At 53.3% G+C, this 20,331-nt stretch overlaps 1 protein-coding gene across 4 annotated transcripts in view; it reads left to right on the top strand.

The window, feature by feature from the left end:
* The window catches only part of KIRREL3 (kirre like nephrin family adhesion molecule 3), a 541,225-nt gene that overhangs the window by 435,089 nt on the left and 85,805 nt on the right, over positions 1 to 20,331 (top strand). For all 4 annotated transcript variants that reach the window (XM_073903960.1, XM_073903961.1, XM_073903959.1 and 1 more), the window contains exons 4-5: positions 11,512 to 11,661; positions 16,301 to 16,450. In XM_073903960.1, the coding sequence (XP_073760061.1) occupies positions 11,512 to 11,661; positions 16,301 to 16,450 (300 nt within the window). The remainder of the gene's footprint in view (positions 1 to 11,511; positions 11,662 to 16,300; positions 16,451 to 20,331) is intronic.

Here is a 20,331-nt window from a genome sequence, read left to right as displayed (position 1 = left end):
AGAGAGAGAGAGAAAGAAAGAGAGAAAGAGAGAGAGAAAGAAAGAAAAAGAAAGAAAAGAGAGAGAGAGAGAAAGAGAGAAGGAAAGAAAGAAAGAAGAAAAGAAGGAAAAGAAAGAAAAGAAAGAAAAGAAAGAAAGGAAGAAAGGAAGAGAGAAAGAGGAACAGAGATGCTGGACACCATGGAGTCAGCCAATCCACGAGCCCCACCTCCCAGGGGTTCCTATCCCGATCCACTCTAAGAGGGCGACCGTATACGCTGGGTCTGCCCACAGCCCATGCCTACACTTTCTTTCAAGCTAATGACTTAGCTCTATCCTGCTCTTCAACCCCTTCTTTCTCTTCTACTGCTGTCTACCTTTCCCCAACAATGGTCCAGGGAGCACATATTCCTGAACACACAAGAGCCTGAGGCTCAGAGAAAGAAAGGGGCCTAGCCTGGGTCCCATGGCCAGCCTTGCAGCAAGCCTGCTATGGCATCCTGGTTCCTAGCCTTTGTGGGCTGCCCAAGTGTCTCCCATTTCTACTCCATACCGTCCCCCACCATGACCACCAAAGCCCACACTGCTCTGCCCTTCCCATCTCGGTCAGACGCAGGCAGGGATGGATGGGCTCCTTCCCAGGTTCCGATGCACCAGTGTTTCCAGAAGCACTTATCAGTATCCTCTTGGCATCCAAAACTTGGCTGAACGGATGGAGGATTCCCTCCGCTTGCCACTAATGAGGACAGTCAGGCTCTGGCCCGGGCCACAGGCTGATAATCAGTAGGCGAAGGATTTATAGTGACTTTGGAGTCACCCTGCCTCGGCCAGCCCCATTTCTCTTCATTAAAGACCCACGCTGTCCAGGACAACCTTGGCAGATTGTGCATCCCGGGGAGAGGTGTGTGAGACCAGCAGAATCACAGGCTACCTGGGCGCCCCCAGCTCAGACAAGAAGCAAGGGCGGGAAAACGTGCCCTGGAATTTCTGGCCCACCTCCAGTCCCGGGGAAGAGCAGCAGTCTGGCTCTCGTGTGTAAGCCCAAACAAAACTCCAGTGTAGTTTCTGGAATGTTCGCCATCTCGGCAAGCTTCTCCTCACCTGTGTATCAGAATCAAGTTGCTAGTGGCTGCAAATGGTAATGTTGAGGGTAAAATTGTTTTCAGGTCTCTCTCCCAGCAAAGAGTCTAGAAGAAACAATGGACAGACAGCCCCTCTTCCACCCCACCCCTGCCTTATTCTTCTGGCTTCTCTGTTGGTGTCTCCAGTCCCAATCCAAAGGAAGAAGATGGGGTTAGATGACTTCTTGCCATCCTGACAGGGCTCTAAGCCTGCGCAGACATTGGCAGCCCGTGCCACTGAAGAGAGCTGCTCCCGATCTGCCAAGCCTGGAGCAGCCATGTCCCTCTTAGAGGGTCACATCGGCATCAGTAACCTCCCCTATTTGGAGATGAACTCCCAAGTCAACCCCAAATGAGAGGACATATTGTAGAACCACTTCTCCTACTACCTGAGATGTGAGTGCTCACTAAGCATAAGTTATTCACACCAGCTTCCTCCAGACCCATGGACCCAACTGCACCCAGGACACCTTCTCCTGATGATTCAGGGCCCCTCTCCATCAACATATTTATAATGGAACTCACTGCCCCCCCAAACATGCTTCCCCTCCTGACACAGAAATGGTTCCAAAGGTCACCTACTCACCCCTTCCTGCAGGCCAGGGAGAGGGGACTTTTATGCCTCCATCCTTCTCATCTCCTGCCAAATGCTACCGATTCTACCTCCAAGTGGCTCCTAAATCCATTTTCTTCTTTCCACTGATACGGCTTTAGCCTGAGCCCTGTTGACAGCAAAATCTTCCTGATCAGTTTTCCTATCTTCAGATTATCCTCCTTCGTCCACCCTCCTCACTGTCACCGCTGTGATCTTTCTAAAACTCAGATCTGAGCATGTGGGTCAAACTCTTTGATGATTTCTCATTAAGTGCAAATTTCTTAGCATGCACTCGAGGGCCGACACAATCAGGCCTACCATGATTCCCTAGGAATGCATCCTGCTGAACATGTCTACACGGCCACATGCCGTGCACCAGTCCTACCTGGTTCCTAGTGATGGTGGCTGCTCCGTTGTGGAGCGCGTGCGGGACTCTGCGCACTTTACGCAAAATGCCCCGTGTCATTCTCACAAACAACCCAGCAAGCATTGATTACTATCCCGGTGGGGGAAGTCAGGTGCAGCAGGCCTGGGGGATGTGCCCAAGGGCAGCACGGCTGTAATGGTAGAGCCAGAGATCCAGCCAAGATCGTGTGGCCTCACCATCACGTTCTGACCTCCATGTGCTACTTAAGCCATTTCCCATTCCAGGGAATATTCCCTCCTTGCCCTCCTATCCCTTACCCTGGAGGCCACGTCAGAAGCCAACCCTTCTGGGACTCCTTCCCTCATTCCCTCAGAAGGAAACATCTTTCTTCCTTGAGACTTTCTTTATATTTCACTTTGGGCACTGATTGTGCAATGCTAGTAATTCCAGGCCCTTCTGCACATATTTGTCTCCTCCAGACTCTAAGCTCCTTGTCATGGAAAACAGATCAGTCCCTCATCTGCCCCCCACACCCAGCGAGAGGCCCTGGAGGTGCTAGCGGAGACGTGCCTCTGCCCGTGGCTGGCACCTTTGCTGGTCCCATCTCACTCTCCAGAAACATCAGCTCAGGTAGTCACTGGGCTCGGGCATAACCCCATTACCCCCCAGTTCCTCTCCCCTGAGTAGGTCATGACAAGACCTTCTGGAGACTTCCCAAAACTCATTCTTCCGCGTTAGGAGCTGGTCCTGTGCTGAGCAACAGGAAAACTGCAGAAGTCAAGACTTGGGCTTCCAGGTATGATCGGAGTCATCTAGGGTATGATCGGAGTCATCCTGCCCTGGTCCCTTCCCACTCCGCCTGGCGTCATCCTGGTATCAGCTAGGGGACCTCTGAGCTGGCTCCTTCCTCCCCTTCCCTTGCTCCCATCTGCTTGCTTTTCGGGAGCAGAGCAGCTTCCCTTAATCTCCTAAGAGGCAATTTGCATCCTCCGGGCTGGGAAAAGCTGGAGTAAATATCCCCCGTACAAGTATTCTTAAAGCCTTCCCCAATTGGTCACTGATAACAGAGCAGACAGCAACACTGAGCCTGTTCTGCATGGCTGGCCGGGCAGCATCAGAAGACTGAGGTGGGCTGGGGTGGTGCCAACGGCAGAGCTACAGGTGGCCCCACAGCCTCCCATTCACCTGAAGGTGAGAAAGACTTGAAAGACTCATGGGAAGGAGCAGCTTCTAATCGGTGCAACTTCAGATTTGCAGAGCCTCCTGGGATCCCTCTTTCCAGGTGCTGTGTGGCCCCATTTTTTTAAAAAAAAAATTTCTTTATTTTAGAGAGAGAGAAAATGGAGGGGGAGGGGCAGGGAAGAGGGGGGGAGAGAGAGAGAGAGAGAGAGAGAGAATCTCAAGCAGACTCCGCACCCAGGGTGGAGCCAGACTCGGGGCTGGATCTCGCGACCCTGAGATCACGACCTGAGCCGAAACCAAGAGTCGGACGCTTAACCAACTCAGTGACCCAGGTTCCCCAGGGTGTGGCCCCACTTTTAGTGGTCCTGGGCTCAGGAAAGACTCGTGGATGGTGATGTAACTAAGAACAACCCTTTGTGAAACACCTCTGTGTGCCAGGATCATTTACACACGAGTCCTCTCCCTAGAGCAGCTGTGCAAGCTAGGTGCGCCACTTCCATTTTACAGATGAGGGTGAGGAATGTGCCCCAGATCATATTGTTAGTGAGCTTCTGCCCAGGTCTGCCTGCCCCTGTGTTCCTTGCACTCTCCAAGACCCAGGCTTTGGCAGGTACTCAAAGCAGGTACCTGAGGTCACTCGTCACCCATGCCTTCGCTTGCCTGTTTTTCCTAACCCAGAATTACATCTCTCCTCCATCGAGTTCCCCATATCATGATTCCTCCTCCACGAAGCTCTTCGGTTTCCTCCCTCCAACCCTCCTGCTTGCAACAGACCTTTCGCAAACTCAAAAAGAGCTTTATGTGACCCCTTGATGAGACCGAGCCCGTTCTCCCTTGTAGCCTAGCGACTTATGGCCAAATGTGGCCATCCACAGACTCTCAGTAAGTTTTGCTGAATGTCCTGGGGGTTGAGACAGGCAGGGTTTCAGCTGGGCGGCCCCGCACTCAGGCACAGGAGTGGTGGTGGGTACGTCCCCAGGGCACCAGAGAAGTTCTTGCTCTGCCTGCTTCTGGACCGCTGGGCATCCCCAGGGCATCACTCAGCATCTCAGGGCCCTGCTCCTTTACCAGCTCTGTCCCCCTCTAAAGGGGCAGGACAAGGGTGACTGTCTGCATGCGTTTGCAGAGCACTGGGCTCCTCAGAAGCCAGGGCAAGCATTCCAAGCAGCCTAGTTCCTGTCCAGGAATGGCTGGGGTTAACTCCAAGGGGAGTGGTCTCCTTCCCTCAACCTGCTCCTGGAGCAAAGGCTTGGCCAAAGTGCCCAAAGATGGGAGGGGGGGAAGGGGGCACAGCCGCATGCCATCCCTGGACTGCCTCTGATCTGACCTCTGAGCATAGATCGAAAGAAAGGGATGTCAGGGACACAGGGACATTAGCAACACTGCCCCCCACATCAGGCTCCAGTGCAGTTTGCACTGAGGCCTTCTCTTTTCGGCTACACTAACCCCAAATCTCATGCTGTTTGCACCAGCCCATGCTGACCCTGTGCATATTCCCTGTCACCACCAGCATGGAACCACCTGAGCACCAGATCAGTGACGGGGAGAGACACAAAAACCTATGCCCATAGAGATGGCAACAGGCTTGGGACACTCAAGTACTAGAATGTATCCCCAAAAGATCCAGGGCTGACAGCTATGGGTGGCAAGGTGGGTGACGTGAGCCTGCCATTAAGGACCCTGACCACCATGCGCATGGGGCCACTGGGCCCTCTTCCTACTTGTTACACACACACACACACACACACACACACCCCACACGTACACACACACACATGCGCATGTGCCCGCATACCCCACAGCAGCCAGGCCCCCAGAGCACTGCTATAAAACCATCACTCTTGGCAATTTGGCCCTTATACCCTCAGTCTTCCATACAAAATGGCTCTTCCCTCCCCAAGAGATAGTCAGGAATTGAGGGGTGACCTCAGATCCGGGGCCAGAGGTGTGTGAGCTCATAGAGAATCATGACAGTGGGGACCTCCCAGAGCCAGATGGTGCTGGTCCATTCCATGCTATTGTGTACTGCAAGTCCTCAAAAAGAGTCTAAGGTGAGGGGCCGTGTGGTCAGGCCTGGGAGAGGGTGGCCCCTTCAGGGAGCCTGCTGGGCTGGTGCAGATGAAGGAGGGATGGAGATGAGCACTCCCATGGGGCAGGGGGGTGGGGGGCACTTTCAAGAAAGCAAGCAGTCTGGAAAAGAGGAGAGAGGCAGCTGAGCTGCCCTGCTCCTGAGCGGAGAGCCGAGGGAAAGAGATGGTCAGAGGACAGGCCAGACAGGGTGGCAGGAGGGGAGGACTCCCAGCTGGGCTGCTGCAGGGGAGCAGAGAGGGCTCCAGCCCAGGATTGGAGCCCAGAGGCTTCCCAATGCTATGTCCCCCACCCCTCTCTCTAGGCGGGGCTGCACCTGCACCTGTCCTTTTCAGCACTGAAGAGCTGAGGGCCCTCCTGCCAAGTGCCCTGCCGCCCGCACACCTCCTCCTGCCTGCCGGTCACCAGCCATCCTGACTCAGAGCCCGCCACGCGGGCTGCGCACATGGCTCGTCAGGATGGGGCTCCTCAGAGCCCACCTCCTCTCTATCCTTCCCAGCCAGATACGGCCCCTGCTTCCTGCAGTTTGAAGAGAACACCTCCAAAGGCCCCACCTGCTCGGCACTTCTGCCTCCAAGCTCCTTACCTGCTCAGCAGGTGGAGGGAGATCTCTGCGCCGGGGGCCTTCAGAGCCGAACTCTAAGCCCCCCTGAGCCACTGCAGAACCTTGAGGCTGGCATCTCTCCTCTCTGAGTGCAGTGGGGAGAAATACCCACCTCCCGCCTTCAGAGTTGTAAAGGCCCGGTTGGAGAGCTGGGAAGGTGCCCTCTTGGCCTGCGAAGTCCACAGCAGCCTGGGCGTGCAGGGAGCCTGCAGGCTGCGGACAGTCGCCTCACGGGCTCTCCAGTGGCCCCTGGGCCCCCTCCCCATTCTGCAGGGCCCCTCTCTTCCTGGGAATGCAAACAGGAAAGCGTGCCTGAAGTCACCACTGGAATCACATCCCACTCGGTCTAACCCAAGTGTGTTTCCGTCCAAGCCCTCCCTGAGAGTCTCCCTACATTTGGCAGTCCCGGCCAAGGGCAAGGGAGAGTGTGGTCTCGGGTGGGTTCTGTGAGCTCCCAGGGCTTAGGATATAGCTTTGGAATAGGACTGCTGGGCCTGGTGTCCTTACCCCACCCCTCAGGGCCCTGGGCCCCTGGACAGCCTCATCCTCACAGGGGCCTGATAGGGCACCTGTCACACAGGACTGTGAAGAGGAGCATTTGTCAAATAACCCACGTAAAGCTCTTAACACATGTGCTACACGCAACTGAAGTTAGCTATTATGAATTCTACAACAATAAAAGTATTATTTGTGATATATAGCTAGTTCTATATATTTATATAATAACATAGTTATATAGATAATGACTATATAATGCTAAGTGCCAGTAATTTTACACCTCCTTCCTTTCCTATCCCCCATGGTGGCCAGTACTAGACTCCACCATGAACCCCAACGCAGTGCTGTCGACCAGCAACTGGCAGGAGGCCATGTAAACTTAGGGAAGAACCAAGAAATCGCTTTTCACTCCAAAGATCCTCTGCCTCTCTTTAGATGGTCTGAGGGCAATGGTTGCTGGGGTTGAATGGGGGGAGTCCTGATCTGTGGATAAAAATCCAGATCTAGACCCTTAATTCAATAACCAACATGGAAAGTGGCAAGAAAACAGGGTTTGCAACCAGAGACATTTGGGTCTTTATTGAACCTGGGCCCACTGCATGACCTGGAATTGCACCAGGGCCCACTGTGTGACCTTGAGTTACAACTGGGTCACCTAGGGCATGTCACTCTATTTGGGAGCCTCAGCTCCTCTGTGAAACGTGGGTAGTAATACCTGACTAGCACTGTAGTTATATTCAAAGCCTTGGTTAAAGTAGGTCTTCCATGAATAGCTGAGTTGTTTTTACCGTACAAAGCCTGACTTCTTGAGACTCTGGCCCTTTCCCTTCATTTCTCACCTCACTCGTGACCACAGGTCTCAGATGGCAGACTAGAGTAGGCGGGCCGCAAGGTCCACAAGTCAAGTGTATTCAGTGCTTATGCACTAGACCAGGTGCTGAGAATACAAGATGAAAAAATGGCCGTGGTTCCTGCCCTCAGTTTACCTTCCCTTTCTCACTTACCTTGGTTCTTTCGGCATCTGATATACAGTAAATCCTCAATAAAGTTTTGAAGAAATTAAGGGGGGATGGGAAGGAGGAAAAGTGAGGAGGAGAGGAGAAGAGAAAAGATCCCCCCCTTGGTGATGGGAAGTGCCTAGAGGCACAGGCAAAGCTCTCCTGGAGGAGAATCTGGCATTCAGTGAGGGCAGCGCTGGTTAGGGAGCCCCGGAGAGAGGGGCGATTCCAGAACGGTGGGACATCGATGACATGGGACAGGTAACATAAGTGAATGGCTGCTGAACACCTGGAGGGAAGCAGGCCAGATTTTGGAGACGCTTGTCGGGTGCTCTCCGGCGGGTAGTGGAGAGCCATTAGACCTTGCACCCCTTGGAAAGGGAGAGAGTGCACGAGGAAAGTGGTGGTTTAGGAAGAAGACTCAGGGTCGGACCTAAAAGCATTCACAGGCTGTCGAAAGAACCCAGGCGGAGGTGGGGAGGGCCCAGACTTTGGGTTGCAGCCGTAGGAATGGAGAGGAAAGGGTGAGTCTGGGAGATGCTGCGGAGGAGGGGCTGGGCCACACTTGGTGACGGGGACAGATTAAAAATGAAGCAGGAAAGGGAGGTCACACTGACTGCCGGGCTTCACAGCAGGAGAATGTCAGTGGGCACAATGGGAAACTGAGGCAGAAAACTTGGGATGGATGGCACAAGGTGGGCTAGTGGGTGCAGTACATACTCTGCGCCCAGAGCAGAGTTGTCTGGGTGTGGTGGGTGCACAAATGTTCGCTCCTGGAGGGAAGGACCAGGTCGTATCCATCTGTTTCCCACAAGGCAGTGCAATGCCTGCCTCGTAGCAGGTCACAATAAATGTGTGTGGAATCACAAATGTTCTCAAGGAGGTTCCTGTCTGTTTACCATAGTGCCCAGAAGGTTCTAGAAAAGATCCCAGGCTCACTCACAGTTCACTTCCTGGGAGCAGGAAAGACAGGGAAAAGAAACCAGCTGTGAGGGAACGAGTGAAGAGCATCTTTTGGCCAGGAAACTACACCCATGGTTGCACACTGTGTTCCTAGGGGCTTTGAAGCCCAGAAGAGAAGACTCCAGGTACATCCTATGGGTGAAAAGACAGTGCGCCCCATCCCTCCACATCCCCTCCACCCACAGCACTGTGGTTTTTATCTACTCTAGATAGTGACGCTCAGCTTATGATTCTATTTGAAAAAGCATCTCACTGATTTGAAAGAAAAAGTATTTCTAGTGGCATGTATTTAATGCACAGAAATTAAAATTAGACTGAAAAAGAAAATTGTCAGAGCACCAATCATCCCCTCCCAAAAGATAATGGGTAAATACTGTTCTTTGGGTGGTTTTGTTGAGACCGTCCAGTATATCTATCTCCACGCCCCCCACACCATCCCAAGAGGCGTTCTTTCCATAGAAAAGCTGAAGGGGTCCGAACAGACCCAATGCGCGGGCCGAAAGCTCTCTGAAGCCTGCTGAGATGTTCGAGAAAGCTCTCTGAAGCCTGCTGGGGATGGATCAGACCGTCCTCCACCCAGGCCCTCCCCGACTCTTCACTGTCCCTTCAGCTCTCTGTGTGTTCAGGGCTCACTGGGGGGAATCTCGTGCCTGCCCCAATCCATGGCTCTGAGACAGCATCCAAAGTGAGCTAGTGAGCCCTCCTCGTCCTCCTGCATGGCCGGTCTCGGCTTTCCCTGTACCAACCAGGGCTCACCCCACCCCCGCCACCCACACCCCCCCTCGGGGTGCCCCCTGTACCCCAGCTGTCTATTATCCTCACCCTCACCTGAGGAAGCGGGACCGGGGCTGGGACCCCCACAGGGTCCTCATCACCTGCTTGGGGACTTCTCCTTCCAGTCCCTCCGCCCCCAGCTGACAACCTGGTAATTCTCTCTGATAACACAATCTCTAGCAGCCCTGGCAGCTGTCTTGACACTGTCCTTCTTGCAAGAAAGATTTTGAGATATAAGAAGGAGCTGTGAAATCATCACTGAGCGGGGCGAACAGAGCCTCAGAAAGGAGTGCCCCCCTCCAGCCTTCCCCCTCCCCCCCTTTCCCTCTCCTTCCTTCTCTCTCCCTTCCTGGCCCCTTCTTCAGGCCTCTCCAGCTCCCTCCCGTCTCCCTGACCCTCCTCACATCACCCCTTCCTTGGGCTCTTTCTCCAGGCCCCCCCCCACTTCTCCTTTCCCTTCTCTCTCTCTTGTTTTGGTGCCAGAAACAGTCTAATTACAACAGAGAACTTGAAGAGACTGAGAGGAAAAATAAATAAATAAACCCACCACACATAGCTGATTAAAATGTCCTATGAAATCTAATTTGTAAAGCTCAAATCAGAATAAAAAGTGTTACTCCCACAATTCAGGGCCAATTTGATTTTTAATGATACTCCCCAGAGACCCAGCCAAGATCTCATAGGTTGCAACTGCGGCTACCTTCCCACCTGCCACAAGCTCTCTGAGGCGGACCTCCAGGGCTGCCCTTGGGGAGCCCCACCGCTGGCTCCACCCCCCTGGCCCCGCTTCCCTCTGCTTCTTTATATGTGCATCACTCCCTCCTTCGGGCCACCTGCTGCTGAGAGCATGGCCTTACCAGTGGTCCAAGCCTGGGGCGTTGTGTCCCCACGATGGGCAATAGCTAGGGTCCAGGACCTCCGTGGCCATCCCCAACTCTCCCATGTGGGGGAGAAGAGGCTGGGACAGGAGCCCACCCACCGGGTCCACCTTTCCTGAGCTGTGTGTTTCTATCTGCCGGGCAGGGCTTGGGAAAGAATGCAGGCTTGGAAGTCACAGGGACCGCCCCCAGTCAGACCCTGGCTCCACCACTCATTAGCTGTGTGATCTTGAGTAGGTTACTTTGCCTCTCTGATCCTATTTTCCCTGCTGTAACATTGGGCTATTTCTGCCCTGACATGTAATTAAACAGGTTACAGAAGGGAGGGCACGTGAAATGCAGCTCACTGTGGGCCAGGGGCTCTGTAAATGGCAATGTTGTCCATGCATCTGTGGCCTCCCAGGGAACACGGATCACATCAGCCCGCCTCCTCAGCTTTCCTTCCAGGACCGGCTTAGGGATCTGGGCACAGCGCAATTCAGTAGGTGAAAATACAGTCTTTAGAGCAGGAAAGTCTTATATTTATATCCCTTGTCCTGCCACCAGACACTTCCTAGATACTTTAGTTAACATCCAGGCCCCTGCAAACTGGGCTTGGTAAGGTCCAAGCGTTATGGCGACTGTAAAAAGCTAAAGTTAATGCATACTCAGTACTTGCTCGGTCATGACCAAGCCCAGCTCCTGTTAGTATTTGCCACTTCCTTGGGCCCCATTTCCTCCTCCAGAAAACGGGGGTCAAAATCGTACCTACCTCATAGGTTGTTATGAGGGTGAGAAGGTTAATGAGCTAATATTTTTAAATCTTAGAACAGCGGTTGGTGTGTGGTACACACTGTGGGTGTGTCCAGGTCATGACTCCTGAGCTGGCTGGCTTGGATGGCTCGGTGCTGTCTTGCTCCCAGGGGTGCGTGGGAGAGCTTGGGGTCATGCCCGTGACCTTCTCCCAGGTGATAGAGAAGCCGGAGCCAGGGCTGCCACCAGAAAGAAAGGGACAAAGTGGGGACTCCTGCACGCGCTGTGCCACGCTGTACCAGCCTGGGAACCACGGAAACAATAATGTTTTCCCTGGATTCTCCGGTTTTTGACCAAACCGCACCACCTCTGCCCTGTTGTGGGAGGAGGCGCAAGCCAGCGGCAGCGAGTAAGAGTTAGTCCAGTGGAAAGTGGCAAAGCTCGTCCCAAGGGCGGTGGGCACGGCGGGAGGCCAGATCACAGTGTGAGGTGTGGTAAGGACTGAGGAGCGGGGGCGGCTGAGCGGCCAAGCAGCTGCTAAGAGCTGGGACTTAAGCTGGGGGCACGTAGGAAGCTGCTGCTGGGCCCCAGGCAGGAAGTAAGATGCAGGGGGCGGTGGGAGAGGGGTGCTTCTCCCCTGGGTCAGTGTCTCCTCTGCTGCTTAACGTGAGGAGAAGCCTCCAGGCACTGCTACCTGCAAGTAACTGACCGCTGTGCTTGTCTCCTTCCTAGGCCAAGTGTACTCCTTCAGCCAGCAACCCCAGGACCAGGCCGTGGTGTCGGGCCAGCCCGTGACACTGCTGTGTACCATCCCTGAATACGATGGCTTTGTCCTGTGGATCAAAGACGGCTTGGCTCTGGGAGTGGGCAGGGACCTCTCAAGTGAGTACCCCCAGACCTCCCAGGGAAGGCCTGGAACCTGTACCCGCCTGACCCAGCCACCCTCCTAGGGAACCCCATCTTCATGGGCATTTGGAGATTAAATCTCCAGGTTTCACTGTGCATCCACCCCACTCTGCCCCCCGAGCAGAGTCAGGATAGGCAAGCTCTGGGTCCAGGATCCGTAGGACTTTGAGAGCCCTTCCGACTGCCAGTAATGAATGATATGTAAACCCTCAATTCTGGTGGTCAAACCCGAACAGTGTGGCCCTGGAGGATCTCTTCGAAAGTCAAACACAATTCAGGTAGAGTCAGATTCCTAGAAGTAACGTGTTCCTGTTTCTTGGTCCAAAATGTATCCCCCACTTAAGTCACCACCTGGTTCTTCCCGGGCTGTCATCCATTAAAGGGAGCCAAAGAAATTGAAAACTCACAAAGGAACCCAGTTGCTTTTAGGGGTTACCGTGTGATGGGAAGAAAAGAAAAGGAGCGTTTAAAGTGCAAATCTTGTTGAGCCCACCCAGGCTGGTACTGAGCAAGGATGTCCTGGTAGGCTCCTGTCCCTGGCAGCTGAGCTCCCTCCGGTTGGTGTGATGCCCTATCATCTGTTAACCATTGTGAATGTCAACCCTTAAGCTCACACAGATGTCTTTCCGATCCATCCTCTCCCTGGGGGCCGGGGGGGTGGGGTGGGAATAGAATCATCCTCCTGGTCACTTACCTATCAGCAATTATTATTCTCTCCTGGGGAGGTAGGCATGTGACAGCTTGTGAGGCTTAGCATAACCTGGAAAATTCGGAACAAGGGATCTGGGTGTCCCTGCCATTGGGGAATGGCTGAGGATGGAGGAGGAGAAAAAAAAAATATGTATTCAACTGAGAAGTAGCTTTGCTTCTCTCGTGGTGTACAGCTGCAGGAAAATAAAAATCGAAGTGCACTCAGGAACATGATGGTTGGGAAATTAATATTTTAAAATGTGAGTTATGCCTTGCCAAAAATGTATATTGAAACATTATAGCCATGGTCAATAGCATCACCGGGTTTGAGTGCTACAGCCTAGCTGAGCATGGATAAAATACACAATAATATCTCCAAAATATACTGTGCTGCCATAAAATTTAAGTATTATGGGAACCAGCCAATTTCAGGGGCTCTGAACTTCCTTACCCGAGAGAAACTGGGGGAGTGATTTCACCTTCCCAAACCAGAATCACTCGTGCTCTGTGTGGCTCTCAGCTTGGACCAGCATCGTTGCTAGTGAAGGAGGTGCTCTGGGTTCCTGCAGGGTTTGCAGCCTCCGGTCAAGGACTGGGGTCTTTTGGGGTTGGTGGCCAAGAGGAAGCCCCAGGTCACCCCGGATATTCATCAGCACATGGATAACTGACTTTCTGGCACCCAATTCCATGAATGGCTCTCTGGGGTCAGGAGTGGGTCCCACTAAGTACTGAGGGGTGACAGGGTTCTGATGAACTGGGGTCTCTTTGCTCTCTGACTTGATTCCATTTATACAGAGAAGGTTGTCCATCTCCTTGCATAGCCAATAAATTCAAAGTCCTGGTAAAGTATTTTCTATATTTGATCACCGATCCCCAAGAAAGCATCATGACAATAATGACAGAAACTCACATGTTCAATAAATACTGTCTGCTTACCTGACAAGAAAGAGAGAGGAATAGATCTCGATTTCATTCAGCAAGTATTCACAGAGCACTCGATAACGGCACAGGCCCCCCTGTGGGGAAACCGAGGCCCAGAATTGTGAGACTTCAACCTGCCACAGCTCTATCTTCTTCTGTTTTTTTAATTTTATCCTTTTCTGCGTTGCCCGGCTCAGTGGACCAGGAATCACTCCCGCACTGAAGACCTAACTGTCTTTCTGGTCACCAAGGCTGAAAATCATTTCAAAGGAAATTATTTATAAATGCATGCCCTCATATTGATAGAACATTCTTCTTCTAAGAACCTCAAGTGATTCTCAGACATTATGTCATAAATCTACAACGATCCACAGGGAGAAAAAGAAGGATTCCCTCCTTTATTTGACCGGTAAACAAAGTCACAGTCGAGAAAGAAATGGATTTAAACATACACCCAATCCCCGTGTGTGGGACCCTGGCTCCTAACACCCAAAAAGCCTGGCACCCTGCATGTTCTCGCCTCTAAAGAAAGGGACCTTTTTGGCTATTCTATCTCAGTGTCATTTTTCTTTAAACCAGCATTTACAGACTCTACTGTGTGCCACGCACTTAACAGGGATGATCCCACTTACTCTTCACCATGACTCTATGAGGTACCGATAGTGTCCCCATTTTGCTGATGAGGAGACGGAAGCATGAAGAAGTTAAAGTAACTTACCCAAGACAACAGAGCTAGGAAGTGATAGACCGGGCATTTGAACCCAGGCACTTGGACTGTAGAACCCAGACTCTCAATAATTTTGCCTCCCCTGAACATAGCAAAAGAGAATAATAATACTATGGAAGGAGCTAGAACTTGCTCAGAATCGAGGCCTCTGGGCCTGTGTTTTCCAAAGATCCTGCCAGTCCTTGGGATAGCTTTGCAGCTTGTTGCCTAATTAGGCAAATACAAACAAACCCATCATTGATGTTTTCAGCAGCTCATGAGAGCAAAATCCTGCTGCTGATAGCTTGCAAGATAACAAAAACACAAGCTCCAGCCAAGATGCCTGCAGGAGACCAGGGACCAATCAAAGACGGCAGGATTCAGAGGCTGGGCCGGAAGTGCTGGGGGCCGTGAGCCAGCTACATTGAGGGCAGCAGCGGGGAGAGGGCTGGGCAGGAACCCGTTTCCAGCCCCTCGTCCCGGCCCTGGGGAGAGCCAGCTTAACTTACCTGGGCTTCTTCCCAAAGCCCAGCAGAGGGCAGGAAGGGCAGGCAGGAGGGGAGATGGTGCTCCCCCGGGGGTACAGCCAACTGCCTTGTGAGCATCTCTGGCCAGGCCAGAACAGCTGTGCCGGGTGGGGCCATTTGATTGCATGATGGGGACGATGCTAGCCATGAAGACATGAGCCTGAATGGCTCAGCCACATAGGAAGCCCACAAAATACATACTGGGAAGGATCCCAGCTATCTCTCTGACAAGGAATGGGTGTCAGTGGCCCCTGTACAGCCCACTCCTTGGAGAGGCCTGCCCCACCTCTGCCCCACCCTTAGCTTATGATGGGAGGGACCTTAGAGCTCCAATATTCTATCTAGGATAGAAATCTACTCTGCAGTGTCCCTGACAGGTGATCACCAACCTGTGGTTGAATGCAGCTACTGATGGGGACCTCACTACCACCTCTGGTAGCCTAGATCCTTGCCGGACCTTTCAAATTATATTAAGAATATTCTAAAGTATTTCCCAATATTAATTCTGTCCACTGGTGCTAGTGCTGTCCTTGGGAACTACTTGAATACATCTAACCCGCACTTAGAGACGGAAATATTTGGAGAGCTCTTGCACATCCCTCTGTCTCTCTGTTTCTGTCTCTCTCTCTCTCTCACCGGCTTAAGCCCTAGTCTTCTCTTTAAAAGGCCAGATAGGCCAACCCCCTCTTCCTATGGCACATTTCTGAGAACTCACACTGTCCTGGCGAAGGTCTTTTAGACAGAGGAATGGTTTGTAGCTGCCGGAGGGTGGGCGGGCCTCTGAAGAGAGAAGGGAAGAGAACAGGGAGGAAGGCCCCTGTAAGAGGCTGGTGGGGGTGGGAGGAGGGGAGACAGAGCTCAGGTAAGGGGGTGATGGGAAGGAGATCCTTCTGGGAGATACTAAGGAGGTCTAGAGCCCAAGGCCCGGGACAGGGGATCGGCCTAACCTGGCCAGCCACGATTTACGTTGGCATTTATATTCACCCTACACAGCAGCAGGACAGCTGATTAATGATTTATCATTCTCAAATTTTTATTTATCCATTATTCATCACCAGTAGTATAAGGGGCCCCACATTCCTAAGTGTCCTGAGTGCCTCGTAAGTGCTTAATCAGGCCCTGGGGTCTGAGGTGGGGAGAAGAAGTGACCAGACTAGGGCCCCTTATGGTTCAAAGTGGCCAGAGGATGCCAGCCACTGGTAGGGTGGGCCTTGATTTCTACTTCCTGCTCATCCTGAACAAAACTTTCCCCCCAAAGTCATTCTTGATTCTTTTCCAGAGATTTCTGTTTCCTTCCCTCTCTCTCTCTCTTACTCTGTCTGCTGAGAATCGCAGCCTGGGTCTCTCCGTCTCTCTGTGTGTCTCCTTGTCAAAACGCATGTCTGCTTGGTAAACCACAGCGCTGAGCACCCCGCTTACCAGAGTACTAACTCTGCTGTGTCTGCCCACACTTAGCATTTCCATCTCTGCTCTCTCTGTTCTCTCTGATCATAGCGTCTCCAATATTCCTAAACCTACACACACACACACACACACACACACACACACACACACACACACACTGCCCAATATCCAGGGAAAGCTCTCGACTTTGTGCTCCTCACACCAAAGTCAAGGCCCTGAGCAGTCACGCCACCCCCACTCCCACCCCTATCCCCCAGCCTCCAAGACCAGCCCCTGCTCACATGTCCCACCGCTGTGCCTATTTGGTAGGAATGCCTCCCCCACCCTTGGCCCCACCCCACCCCCCACATGTGCATTGTCTCCACAGGTTACCCACAGTACCTGGTGGTAGGGAACCACCTGTCAGGAGAGCATCACCTGAAGATCCTGCGGGCAGAGCTGCAAGATGACGCCGTGTACGAATGCCAGGCCATCCAAGCCGCCATAAGGTCTCGCCCCGCACGCCTCACCGTCCTGGGTAAGAGCCGTTGACACGTGGGGCGCGAGGATGCTCCGGGAAGCACCATGCACTCACTTCCAGAAGGGCCTCTCTGCTGGGCAAAGCCCAAAGTGGTTATCACACTGGGCTCTGGCCGCTGCTGCCCCACTGGGTCAGGACCCACCATCCCCCCCAAAAAGGGGAAAGTGAAAGTTCTCACCCTGGAAATCAGAAGGCCACTGCTAACCGACCTGTGACCCTGTCTAACCGCAGGGGGTTTGACTCCAGCTTAAGGGGCTAAAAGGGGCTCCTGAATGCTTATTTATTCAATCAGGAAGCATATTCTGCACACATGATGGTGTCAGGCCGTGTGCTAGGCAATGGAGATACAGAGAAGAATACGACACATCCTTGAGCCTGTGCTTTCTCCCACTAAGCGCTAACAGAGCATGATTTCAGCATCCCTAGGGACCACCGCTGCACCTGTTCCTTCCCCACCCTCCGCCACTCCCTGGGAATCCTAGCTCTCAGCTGGAGAACTGACTGCCTAAATCATCCCGAGGAAAATTCATTTTGGGCCCTTATGCCAAATCAGACCTTTGCCAGCCTTGGCCTTTCTTCCTCTTGGCTTCCCCGGAGCCCAGTGCCCCTGGGACACCCTGCCTGAGAGGTCCCTACTCCTTCACAGGCAGACCTGCCTGAAGACAAGGGAGTGAGCCTGGCCACCTCTTAAACGTCCTCCTTCTGATTTTGAGGTCAGGCCCTGTCAACTCCCTCCTCCAGCCAGCGGCTACTGAGGCCCAAGCCCCTGAGAACGGAGCCGCACACACAAGGCATAATGGCAGACATGTGCGTGCACTTGACCGCCCCTCTCAAAGCACTTCCACTTACGTTACTTCCGCCGTTCTGACACAAGACAGTGGGACAGGGATTGTTGCCCCGGATGAGAAACCGAGGCTCAGAGACGCCAAGGGCCTGGCCCCGGGGGTGGGGCGGGAGTGGTCTCCCGGCCAGGGCTCTGGCACCACCGCGCTGCCTCCTCGGTGAGGCTCCGCCAGCCCCGGGTGGGACGGGGCCCAGGCAGCGGAGGGGGGAGCCCGCCTCCTAGCAGCTGCTGTGAGGCTCCGACCACAGGGTCAGCAGCTGGGGTGCTGCCTCCTCACCTGGAGGATAAGGCGCGTGGCTGCTCCCCGATGGAATATTTAAGAGCGTGTCAGGTTAACTTCAGATCAACACGGCAACACGCAGGGCACATTATCCCAAGCACGGCAGCCAGCCCCGGAGGACCACTTACCAAGCTCGGGGCTTGGCTTCTTGAGACAGGAGGCAAAGCTCAGGGCTGACCCCAGAACATCCCTCCACCCCAGCGTCTCCTCTAGCCTGTGATAAAGGAAAGAGAAAGAAACCGGGTCCGGCAGGGCAAATAAGCTGGGACAGCTTGGTCCAGAAGGGCCTGCAGAAGAGTGATCAGGGATATGAAAGGAAGAGGTAGACATCTTCATCTCTCCCGAGGTGGTGGCTAAAGTGGGGATGGGGGTACAGTGTGGTGTGGAGGTGTGGAGAAGTGCAGGAGGATTTAGTGTCTGATATGTTTTCTGATTGTTCAATGCCAGAAGACTTTCGGGCATCTCCAGAGAAGATTCTGTTCCCCGTCCTCAAAATAATCTGCCTTCTGCAGCCTTGCTCCCCTTCTAGAGGGTACCAAAGGATGCTAAGTTGAGGAGGAACCACGCACTGCCCACTCCTGACTTCACACAGGACCTAGACTAGACGGAGACGCAGCTCGTCCTCAAGTTCTCGTCCTGCTGTCAGAGCTTTGCCCGGTGGCACCCAACCATTCACAGGCTGCCTCCTCCCTTCTCTCAGGGACATATCCAAGCTCAAATTACTCCAAATGTTGTACAGATGAGGAAATTGAGACTTGGAGAGCAAAGCCCCTCATGGTTTAATTACCACTCAAAATAGACCCCAGATTTTCCAACTCCAAACCAGTGCTGTCTGCGTCCCTAAATACCAGCACAATCTCCTTTGTCTCGTTGCTTAAGGGCTGGGCTGCTGAGAGCGGGGCCGCAGAGTCTCATCTGAACAGACTGGGTTCCTTCTTAGGTCACATCTAAAAGCCTCCCCCACACACACACACCCATCTCCCTCTCCTGGGGCCAGACCTGGCACAGAGCCGGTTTGTGTGGGGAAAAGGCATTACACGAGTCTGGAAGGCAGTTGAAGACGGGGGAAGGAGGAGTTTCCAGGTGACCCCGGCAGGCTAGCCTGCTGGATTCCCGAAAGCTGGAAAAAAGGGGCCTGAGCAGGCATATGTCCAGCAGCCTTTCCTGAAGTCTCCACAGACACCACTCCTCCTGACAAACTAACCTGACGCAAGAAACAGCTGTCCCAGGCTCTGCCTCCAGCCCCTCCTGATCACCCTAGGTCCCACCCCTGAGCTGGTGCAGCAGGTCTCTCCCCCCACTCCCCCTTGGTGGGTCTGGCAGGCCTCTGCCTGAGGCGCCCAGCCCGACTGAGTTTCTTTGCGGTGTACAGCCCCACCTACTGCCCTGGAGAGAGGCCCTGCGTGCAGAAGCTGACCCAGCCTTCTGGAAGGGGAGCTCTGGTCTGCTCACCATGCTGAACAGACAGAGCAGCAGAGGGAAGAGGGGTGTTTCTAGCCTGGCCAGCCAGCTTCCCAACCAAGACCCCATCTGCTTTGCAGTGACATCTCAGCCCGGGAAAATGTCCCAGCCAGTTCCCCAAGGGAGGGGCTGCCTTCCCTGTGTTCCAGGAATGAGAGAGCTTCCTAATTTAGTCTGTATTTGCCTGAGATAGATTTTTAATTAAATAAAGTAAGAGCCTGATTAGAACCTGCGGAAGATGTGAGAGAAGAATTAGATGGTATTCCAGCAAAATTGCAAAGCAAACACTTTGGCTGGAACAGAGGGAGACCCCTGGGGGTCTTTCATCAAAGCACCAAGTGAGGAGGGCAAATATGAGAGATTATATAGCCAACAGATGTGCATTGTTAAAATATGCATCTGCCAGCAGCCTGCTTGGATAAGCCAGAGGGCCAGCTCACAGATCCCGTGGTGCTCCAGGGAGGGCATGGGGACCCAGCCCCAGCAGCCAAGCCTAGAGTCACAGACACATTAATTAGCCTAGTATTTCCAGCTCTCAGATGCACTCAGGCAAGGAGCAACTGGGAGTTGAGCATTTGCTACCCTGGGAGGCAGAGGGAGGAAGCTAGGGGACCAGGAGAGCAAGAAGGGGAAGGGTCAGAGCCAGGCAAAGACTCCAGGGCCCCGGTCCAGGTTAACGGCCAGGCTGCATTCCCTCTGTGGCACAGAGGACCATGCCTTGACTCGGGCCAGGTCAACACAGGCATCTTTCCACCTGCAGAATATCCCAAGAATCATGGTATCCCAGAGCAGCAGACTTGGAGGCAACAGTCAAGATCCTGCCATTAACCAGCTGTGTGATCTTGGCCCTGCTACTCCACCTCTCTGGGTCTCAGTTTCCTCATCTGTAACATGAAGGTGGTGATAAATAAGATGGTCACTAAGAACTGTCGGGCTCCCAAAACACCGCGACTTCTACAATAAGGAGTCCAACTTGCGGCACCGAATAGTTGAGGAAGATGGCCCATCCCCCACTGGAACAGAATCCCCTTGGTACTGAGGCACAAAAGGTAACGGAGTGTTTTGTGCAGCATCCTACTTTGAGTCTGGAGAGGGGACCTCTCACCGTCCTGCCCAGCCCTGGGATTCTGTACTTGGCTGTACATTTTAACCCCAGAGTCCTCCCTCTGTCTGCAGCTTCTATGCATTCCGAGCTATGTCTGCGGGGACTCAGCTTAGCAAGACATCACAGGACCTGCGGGTACATGAGCAGAGCTGGGGTGTAGCAGGAAGAGTCAAGGGCTGGCTGCAGAA

Source organism: Callorhinus ursinus, unplaced genomic scaffold, assembly GCF_003265705.2.
Source record: "Callorhinus ursinus isolate GAN/ISIS: 27379988/994484 unplaced genomic scaffold, GSC_fseal_2.0 scaffold19, whole genome shotgun sequence".
Lineage (NCBI taxonomy): Eukaryota > Metazoa > Chordata > Mammalia > Carnivora > Otariidae > Callorhinus > Callorhinus ursinus.
Note: the sequence above shows the minus strand (reverse complement) of the source record. Positions and strands in the feature narration are given on the sequence as shown.